The sequence below is a fragment of the Montipora capricornis genome, chromosome 2, assembly GCF_036669925.1.
Source record: "Montipora capricornis isolate CH-2021 chromosome 2, ASM3666992v2, whole genome shotgun sequence".
Lineage (NCBI taxonomy): Eukaryota > Metazoa > Cnidaria > Anthozoa > Scleractinia > Acroporidae > Montipora > Montipora capricornis.
In genome coordinates, this window is record NC_090884.1 from 43,665,113 (window position 1) to 43,675,566 (window position 10,454).

At 40.1% G+C, this 10,454-nt stretch overlaps 1 protein-coding gene and 1 pseudogene across 2 annotated transcripts in view; one reads left to right on the plus strand and one right to left on the minus strand.

Moving 5' to 3' along the window:
• The window catches only part of LOC138023039 (DNA ligase 1-like), a 15,138-nt gene extending 14,941 nt beyond the window's left edge, over positions 1 to 197 (minus strand). For both annotated transcript variants that reach the window (XM_068870082.1, XM_068870075.1), the window contains exon 1: positions 1 to 197. This exon is cut by the window's left edge and continues 181 nt beyond it. In XM_068870082.1, coding sequence (XP_068726183.1) covers positions 1 to 167 — 167 coding nt within the window. In that variant the 5' untranslated portion in view covers positions 168 to 197.
• Positions 198 to 1,220: 1,023 nt separating this feature from the next.
• On the plus strand, positions 1,221 to 5,288 carry LOC138037372 (uncharacterized; annotated as a pseudogene).
• The last annotated feature ends 5,166 nt before the right edge of the window (positions 5,289 to 10,454 follow it).

The window sequence follows — 10,454 nt, forward strand, 5'->3', positions numbered from 1 at the left end:
AACACTCGCAAATGATCCTCTAGGATACTAACATCCTTAATCAGCCTTTGGTTGTTGGACGAAAGGCCCCAGTAACTATAACACAGGATGATAATAACGCATACAAGCCCAACAAGAACGCATGAAGGACCTCGACCAGCTCTCAATGCCAAACCATTGGACGCCATCTTGAACTATTAAAACATACCCATTGACCTTTGCGGCAAATAAGTTACGAACCACCACCGAGACAACCGACGACTTCCGTGTCCAGTGCTGACAGTGTTTGGAGCACTTTTTGCGGTTCAAGCAACATCGAGCAAGTTTTGCCTTTCTGAGCAAAATATCGGTTTAGAGAACATATCAAGGAATCTGTCACTTGATTTGACAGCGTTTGGGCCTATTGCGATCCTTATCTAAGGGTGTTCCTTATGATCCGAAAAAGGATCGCTGATCCAAGATCACTTGGATCACGGTGTATCAAAGGAACCGATAAATCCACTGGCTGGTCAACCGTTCACTTATTCGCGCAGTAGATTGTAACATGTGCCATCGAAGACTACACATTAAATGTGGCAAGATAAAACCCCTCGAGTTTGACCGAATTAAGGCACAAAAAACCAACACATGGCTTTGTGATACATGTTTATGGTCGCAATTACCGTTCCACAATTACTGTCAATCATCTGATTTATCAGACATGGAGAGGATTTCAAACCCTGTACTATTTAACAATTGTTCCTCGAGCCCGAATGGGCTATTGACTCAGAGGCCATGAGGGCGAGAGGAATAATTGTTTTAGTAAAATCCAACTAGTTGGTCAAAAAAATATAGAGACAAAACATCTTTCGCTAGTTAAAGCTAGACTTTAATTGTTGTTTTGGTCTTCAAAGTCGGCACTTTTCCCTACTAGTGGGCTATAACAAATAGCCTACTAGTAGCTCAACCAATCAGAACGCAGCATTGATAATAGACCACTAGTTGGATTTTACTAACAAGTGAAATCTCAGACACGTTTGACTCCGACTATTACCATATGATAATGTACGACAACACATATCTCGAGACAATCAGAAATTTAAAGTCTTCACTGAAGAAACGACGTTCTTCTCTTCCATTTAAACATCAACAGCCTTCAAAATAAATTCGAAGAGCTCTCTGAAATTATCCCAAAGACTCAAGATTCACGCCATCGTATCCAAACAATCAATTTACCATCCCAGGCTATTCTCTATATCGCTATGATCGAAAGAAAGGTGGAGGAGGAGTAATGGCTTTCATATCAAACCCACTCACAAGCAAAAGAATTGCCATTAAGAAGAATTATAAGACCTTAGAACCAATTGCGATCGAACTCCTATGGGATTAATGAACATGCTAAGGTTATGCATCTATCGTTCGCCAAAAAAGTTATGTGGTGAATACCAACTTTCTTTGGAAAATGAACTTAGTCACATCTGCAAATGGGCAAGCTTACAGAATAACGCCGGATAGGAGTTATTGTCCTCGGTGATTTAAATCTGAACAGGCTAAGACCAGAAACGCCAGAAGGAAAGCTCTTATGCGATCTTGAAATCGAACAGAGTCTAGAGTGTAACAACAAAAACAACTAGAAACCTAATTGAATGAAGGGGGTAGTTTCTAAAGAAACGTAGGTGGGGAAGTAGTATACATAAATTTGGTTTTATCAACGGAGTTGATAATGTAAATTGCCAACCGTACAGAGATTCTAAAAGCTGACGTTTCGAGCGTTAGCCCTTCGTCAGAGCGAATCGAGGAATTGTTGGTTACATGTAGTTTTTAAAGACTGACAAGTTTTGCATCGTGAGCGCGCACTTTCAAATGTGCGCGATCACGATGCAAAACTTGTTTTTTCATTGTTAACACTAGCAAGATATCGGGACCTAAGTGATCTGTTTCACATGTACCTCCGCAAATGCCATTTATTGCATAACCTGTACGTTATGCAATAAATTATACATTGGCGAGACAGGCAGACGACTAGGCGACCGATTCCGCGAACACCTTCGTGATGTTGAGAAGCATGACATGGATGCATCTAAGCCAGTCGCTCGTCATTTTAATCTCCCTAACTACTCCAAAAAACACATGGCTATCTGCGGCCTTCCCCTACATCTAGGTACGACGGAAAGCCGCAAGAATCTGGAAAAAAAGTTCATCTTCCAAATCGGCACCCTTAATCCTCCTCACGGTATTAACGAACGCTTTTCATTTAACTAATATATTCCTATTTCCATGTTACCACTAACTGCTCTACTATAAAAGCTACACGTAACCCACAATTCCTCAATTCGCCCTGACGAAGGGATAACGCTCGAAACGTCAGAAACGTTAGCTTTTAGAATCTCTGTACCGTGGCCAATTTACATTATCAACTCCGTTGATAAAACCAAATTTTTCTCAGAACCCTAATTGACGTGCTGCTAACCAATCGACCAGAATTCTTTCAATGTTGTGGTAACTATGACCCATCTCTAAGCGACCATGCCCTGATCAATGGAATTCTTAAAGAAAAAGTTAGCTTGAATAAACCTAAGATTAATAATTTCAGGACCTATAAGAACTTTCAACACGATGAATTTAAAAAGCACTTCGCTGTTGCACTTTGGCACGTTGGGGAAATTTTTGACCAGATTGACGACCAGGTGTATTTCTGGATCGTACTTATGAATGACATTCTTGATGAGGTAGCACCTGTAAAAAAAATGAGAACTCGAGACAAAGATGTGCCGTACATCACGGACAATCAGAGCCAAGCGGAAAGCCACAATAAAATACCTTAAAAACAAAACAAAGGAGAATTGGGAACTCACATGAAGCAACAAGGCAGAGAAGAATAGGCCAGTTTGGTATTCAAACTGTTGGACTGGATCTAGCATGAAATGGAGGCTCATGCGGGCAAATTAATTTGCATTTGAAAAGATTTGCCTCCATTAGCCTCCATTTCGTGCTAGATCCAGTCCAGCCGTGAGAATTCGAAAATGGTGCAAAATCAAGGAATACTGGAGAAAAAAGTCTGAAGACCTGAAAATGAGACCCAAGGAGTTCTTTAATACTTTTAGGCCTTTCCTAAACAAAAAGGACCATACGCATAATACTGAAATCCATCTAAATGACAACGGGTCAATTGTCAGAAATCAATACGGAGTTGCCGAAATACTAGCTGACTATTTTTCCACAATCGCTGAAGGAATCGGGGGTAAAAGCGCCGCACTTCGATCAATGGAAGACTTTGAATGCCATCCCTGTGTTCGGAAAATAATGGCGGAAACTACAAACCTAACCCAAGGCATTGAAGTAAAGCCTGTCACACAAATACGTCAAGTTAAAGATTCCCTAGAGTCACTTAACATGAACAAAGCCACCGGCTGCAATGGTATTCCGGGAAAAGTACTTAAAAATGGAGCAAAGGAGCTCGCAAGGCCACTTATGACCCTCTTCAATTCTTGTATAAACAACACGGTATGGGCAAGCGAATGGAAGTGTGGAGAATGGGCACCCATCTTTAAAAAGAACGACAGACACTGTAAGGAAATCTACAGACCTATCACTGTCTTACCCTGTGTCAGTAAGGTTTTTGAGCAGCTCGTCGGAAAGCAAATTACGGCTGGTTTCGACAAACACTTATGTGTAAACTCATCCGCCTACCGCAAAAAATACAGCTGCCAAACCACCCTAATCAACTTAGTGGAGAGAGGCCAGAAATAAACATCTTTTCGTAAGCATAATGTCGAAAGCTTTTGACTCCTTAAATCCACCGCTGCTGTTGAGCAAACTCAAAGTTTACGGCTTCCAGGATAACAAAAAAAATCGTGTAAAGATGGGAAGGAATATCAGCTCCAATAGATTTGTCAATCGAGGCTGTCCTCAAGGGTCCGCATTGGGCCCTCTGTTGTGAAATGTCTTCCAAAACGATCTATCGTGCACCTATCAAAAACTAAAATTTTTATCAAATTCCCCAGGGTGGGAAACTAACATCAATCAAAAAATGGCAAAAAAAGCCCCACCCTGGGGTAAAGAATCTAAACAAACAACACTATAATACCATAAAAAAACAAATAAAGAGCATTTGAAACTCGGTATGTTCATGATTTATATGTTCTGCAAGTTGAAACAAGTCGTATCAGTGACCCGTAAAATACTCTGACCTTGTGGTGCAATTTGATTTCAATCAGATAATAGGCAATATCTTTCTAGGGTACAGTTTAAATTATCGAATTATGGCGATGAAAACAGATAAAAACTTCATACCTTTCTCACGTGACTTAGGGACGGACTTGGTAACCGCGTTTGAATTGATACCAGACTTCTTTTGGTCAAAGTAAAATTTTCCGCCCCGGGGTCGCTTCGCGATCAAAAGTCCAACAGGGGGGATAATCTTAGGCATCAAATCCCCGCTTATTGCCCGCACTCCCCCCTTCCCTCCCCGCGGGATTTACATTGATAAGTGCATCATGTTAGGGGAATATCAATGTATGCGGACGACCATCAGTTCTACCACACAGGTCGTGACTTACTATTATATCCAAACTTAGAGATAGTACGGAAACAGCAACGAAGTGGTACCAAACCTTAATCATTGGCAATAATCATAACCATCGAAGAATGCACAATCTTTGTAAACAAAGAGAAAATCAACACGACCGAAACTCTCCAACTTCTCGGAGTCACGATAGACTCAAAATTGAACTTTAATAATCACATAAGCATTATTTGTAAAAAAGTCAGTCAAAGGATTGGTGTGCTTATAAGACTCCGCAACTTGATTCCAACAGACGCAAAACTACAACTTTTTATAGCAGCCATTCTACCATTTCTAACCTACTACCATCTTATATGGCATTTTTGTAAATCTAGTGATAGTCACAGATTGGAGAGGGTACGAGAAAGAGGCCTAAGGGCTGTTTACAAAGACAAACACTCCACCTATGAACGTTTGCTGCAGAAAGCTAAGTTACCTACTTTACTAAATAGACGTCTACAAGACATATGCATTTTGATGTACAAAGTCAAACAAAAACTAAGTCCTTTGAATATTTGTAACATCTTTCAGGAACATAACGGCTTCCTATAATTTAAGATAGTCCGACTTTTCAGTTTCCAGGTATAACACAGTAACTTATGGAAAACATTCATTGCGCTATTTAGGACCCACATTATGGAGCAAACTGACAACTGCAGACAGATCAGTCACACCGTTAGCCAGTGTTAAAAACCGTGTACGTAAGCGCGACCTTAGCTCTCTGTTAGATGATGGCTGTAGGGGCTGTGCTCATTGTAATTCTTAATTGATTTCTTCAATTCTTATTTCATAGTCTTTTCATATACTATATGTATATATGACTTAATTTTTTTAGAATTTAGTGGATAGTATTTCTTTGTAAATAATGTTATCTATTATTATTTGTGTCCCCACATTAGTATGGGATATTTCCCGAACTAGAAGGTTCTGACACGGTAATAAATTAAAGTTTCTACTACTACTACTACTCTCACTGTATCGAGGCTCAAGTGAACCGTTGACTTGCCGTGTCCAAATTCGTTGTAAGCGAGCCTCCAAGAATTTTGAAAACTTGAATATTTTTCACTGTTTCTCAGCAATGGATGCTCACTGGACCTTGAAACTTGGTCAAAGAAAAGTAAATTTATCCGTGTGGCCATCGCTGGAGTTTGAGCGTGACTGATGCCGAAGAAGTGTGATTTTATCGCCGAGATGTGAGGTAAGCCAGAAATTACTCTCCAGCCTTTTCTTGATTTAGGTACGAGTGACAACCCGGGAATTTGAGAAGTCGCTTAAATCGCATTCAATCAGGCAAATAGCCACACAAAAAGCACGCCAATAAAGTACGGCTTTTTATTGAGAACTTTTGCATGTAAATATCTTTTTCAGTTTGTTATCGAGATTCCAATACAAATCCTTATAATTTTTTTACCCTCGGACTCTGGGCCGCCTGTGGTTCCATCATATCATGTTAGAGATTATTGTGAAGAACGAAAAATAGAATTTGTAATAAACATTTATATAAAAACAACTTTTGAAATTTAGGGAGCAACTTTTTAGATTTTTGGCAATTTTGTAGCAATATTTTGGCATCCCAGTGAGAAACTTTTCAGCATTTTACGAGCACAACTGCATGGAACATGCCTAGCGCTTGTGAGATCAAGATTGTCCAAATATCATCGATAATCAAGTAAAGCTATGATCCCGCAGTTATTAACGCAATCTTTAGCAATTACGTAGCCCAGAGAAGCCTGAAAATTTCAGGACTTCAACGGGATTGAACCCGTGTCCTCGCGATGCCGGTGTCGGTGCCGGCATCACTAGGTCACCTCTGTGGTGCATGATTTAGGAAGCAGGGATGACGCAGTAGTTACACCAATGTGGCCCGCGGATTCCATTCCCAGACTTAGTCTCACATGTGGGGAACCCTCTAAGTTAAATACAGTTGACACCCAACCACTAAAATTATTTTTGTCGTAAAAAAACATCAAGCAAAGATCATTATTATTAAGATTATTGTGAACCTACCTTGTTCGCCAAAGCAATTTCCAGCCGATCTCGCACTGTTTGTAATTGTAATTTCAGATCGACATTCACAGCCATAGCCTGTTTATTCATCTCTCGATCTTTTATCAACTCGCTTTGAAATGAATGACTCTCTCTCTCCAATTCCAACATCCTGTTCTCCAGTGCACGGCGCTTTCGTTCCAGCATCAATGTATTGCTTTCTGTAAGTCTCAGTTCCCGCACGAGCGCATTGTTTGAAGCGGAGAGACTCCAATAATTGTAACTACAGATAAAGACCAGCGACACAAGGACGATGACAATAATGAAGATTGGCATACGAGAACGACTGAGAGTAACTTTCATTCTTGCTTTCTCGTAGGAGTCCATCGACAGAGCTTTTACCTTTTAATCCACACGGAACTTAACATATTAACACTTTACGCCAGATTAAATATGCATTTCTAGGTGACTTCGTGTTAAATACCACAACAAAACAGCCCATTACTATAGTTATCGTGTATTTAAATTAAATAATAATAATAATATTCACTAAATATTTCAAATTTGGTGAGTGAAATGTATTTAGAATGCGCAACTTATCAATTCCTTCATCCCACCACATTATATGTCATGAAAATGGGACTTTAAAGTCGGCCTCAAATTGAAAAAGAGAGGTGATCTCTTGAATTTACTGTCTCAATATCTGGGTGGAATTTTTTTCACCCGGCAAACTCGTTTTTTGACTTTGTCACTTGAAGATGTGGCATAAGCAACTTGAGAGTTGTAAGCCTTTACTAATTGAAACAATATTCTAATTCATTCCTTCATACACGTTTTTAACCATCACTACGGAGATGTTACACTAAGTTGGAGTGCATTTAGAGAAGTTCACTTTTAACATTACACAGCTGATTAGTTTAGAGTGCGCAGATACCGAAATCTGTTTTGTACGCGCGCACATGAAAAGATTCCTCATCCAAAATTAATGCGTTGGGTCGGTAAGGAAATTATATTTTGCACTAGTACTTTCAATTTTAGTTCTTTAAGACTCAAGCGACCTTGTACTTTTCTCCTTCCCTTGGGTTCCAGAATCGCATGGTTTCCTAAAGTTTTCAGCTCTTCTCGTCATTTATTTCGAACTACAGATCTCTTCGACTGATGAACCCTGTCAGAACTTAGTATATTATGACGACTGGTAATGACGAGGAAGGACCACTGCACTGGTCGCTACTTATTCTCCGGCTGCCACAAGACCGACGTTCAGGCCTGGAAGCGCTGCTCTCTTTTCACGCAATACCAGTTTGCTTTACGAATGTTCCCCGAATGTGAACTTGAATAAAACACTCATTCCCTTGTAAAAGTACCTCTGGATGCTTTTTGATGCTGGCTGCATATTGCAGTGACAGGCTCTGACGCCTTGGACCTCGTCAATCTCTTGACCTCGTGCCCAGTACAACTCAGTAGCAAGTAGGCCTGGATCATTAGGACTCTACAGCCTCTATTTCAAAGCTACAATCCTGGTCAAACGACTTTGGGACACTTGTCAAATTTGGCCGAAAAGTAGAGAATTTACTGTACATGCTTCCATCGTTATATGAGCAACGCGTGCTTCTCTTTCGCTGCCTTCTGCGTCCTCCCTTTCCCCCCAGACAATGTTGAAACATTCGTGCGATCGATGAACTACTTTTGACTTCGGACAAAGTGAAAAATCAACATTGTAATGGGGGGAGGGGAGAGGCGGAAATTGTCCCAACAGTTTTGACCATGGTTGTAGTCCGAGTACAAATTTTCTTAGTGTGATGGTAACGACACAGTTATACCTCACATTTTTACTCAATAGAGAGTTCGCTATTGGCCAATCTTGGAAAAAGGGGCTGAAGTCAATTCATAACCATTAAGCACACAACCTCTAATTTCTTTAGCCCACTTTCTTTGGTCACTGCAATCTGGACATTTACGAGTACTATTTTTGGGACTTGGAATGTGTAAATTTTCATTGGACATAGGCATGCCAACCCTGGGTGTCACGCAGGAATTTTTTTCCAAGGTAGGCGAAACGAAGGCAAAGACCGATGACTAGAAAAAACCTCTGCCTCAATTCCAAGCGGGAAATCAATTCAAAAATTGAACTTGTTCGCTGATTGGACATAAGATTTCAGGGGGTTTCCGATTGGATAAATCGAAAAACCGGTTTTCCAACAAATGATGCGACAAACAGCGTTGCGTGACTTTGGCCTGAAAGGACAAGGACAAGGAGGCTTTACGGTATGGTCCATGTGCTGCCTCGTTGCCTTCCAATACATTATAACGGCTTTGACAACGCGAAAAGACTTGTTTTAATCGTAGTTAAATTTGCTTACCGATTTGCCTAGGAGAAAGCTCGTTTGACAGCGATCGAAGGAATAAACTCATTTGAAATTCGCGAGAAAAAGTTTAGCTCGCCGACGGGCTCCGAACTCATGCCACCAGAGGTATTTTCTTCAGTCCTCGGTATTGCCTCCAGCTCGCGTAGCACTCTCTCAAACCTTTAAAAAAAGACTCCTCTAGTATCCAGGTTAAGGCAAACCATACAAATGCTTACATAAATTCATGGTTTTGAACAACTAAAATAATAGGAATTTTAAATAAGACTATTTCACCAACTTTGAGGTGTTTCTTTTGACCTGTTTGAGAGTGCTGTCATAAATTACTGGGTTGCCAGTATGGCAATCCCAGTAGGAAAATGGGTGGACTTTAGCCGTCCTTTTTTCCGTGTAGTCTTTCCTGTCCCTCCTCTGTTAAGTAGTGTCTTTGTGTGTAGAGTGTTCTGCGCGTATGTTTGTTAGGTTTGAGGGGTAGTAGAAATGCATAGATTTTATCCGGTGGACACAGTAGAACATTTAATTAACCTGCAATGGCGTCGAAAGTCAATGTAACGCGAATGGCATTTTAGTGCATCTTTAAACAAAATATACCCTTAGGCCTGGTTTCCACTAGCGACACAAGCATAAGCACAAGCAGCACACGCAGGCGCATTTACTTGTTGTTAACTAGTGTCTAATAATCTAGTGTCTATTGTTCGAACAAAAGGCTCTAATAAACTACAAGCTACTGAGTTTGCGTATGCTTGTGCTTGTGCTTGCGTCGATAGTGAAAACAAGGCTTTATGGAGCTCAAGAATGGAATGTCAATTGGATAAACAAGACAGGCGGTGAAAAATAAATATCTGGAATCATAAAAGCGACAGGTAATGGACTTGGATAACAATCTTTCGCCCGTTGAGCCGTAATCAAGTGAGCTGTATTTCTAATATTTTACGAAGTGTGGTGTTATGTAAAACACTGAAACAAAATGGAAAATTCTCTGGTAACTTATGGGTTCAACAAAGACAGAGAAGGAATCGAACACCATAAGTGGATGTGTCTGTTGTCTGGCTATTTGTATTTACTTGTACTCAACTTTGCACAGTCTTCAGGTAAAAAAATAATTGGAAATGCGACAGCCAAGAATTATTTGAAAGAAAGCCTGCCGTCTATTTTGTGCTTCATTATTCAAGGAAACGGTTCTTCACGAAAGGGTTTGATCCTGAAATCTATTTTGTTCCGTATGGTAATTGAACACAATTGGGTTTCGGTTTGTCTCCACGCACGCAATGAAATAGGAAAGGGTTTTTGCCTCTAATAGCAAATATGTTCTTTGTTTCAATAAAATTTTCGCTGGAAAAGGTGGCCGTTATGAATTCATTTTGTGTAATATTCGAGCTTAACATATTTGCATAGGGGCGTTGAAACGTGACACGCGAGGAGACGCGACTTTTTTCTCTCTGACAAATGATTAATTGGTAGCCAAGTTTTTAACCTCAGAAAAAAATCTGTTTTGTCATTATAGTGTAAAATAAAAGTTATTTGGGAAGCCAACAATAATTTTTTGACTTCCTGGTTCACCCAATTTATTGTTAAGACTTAAT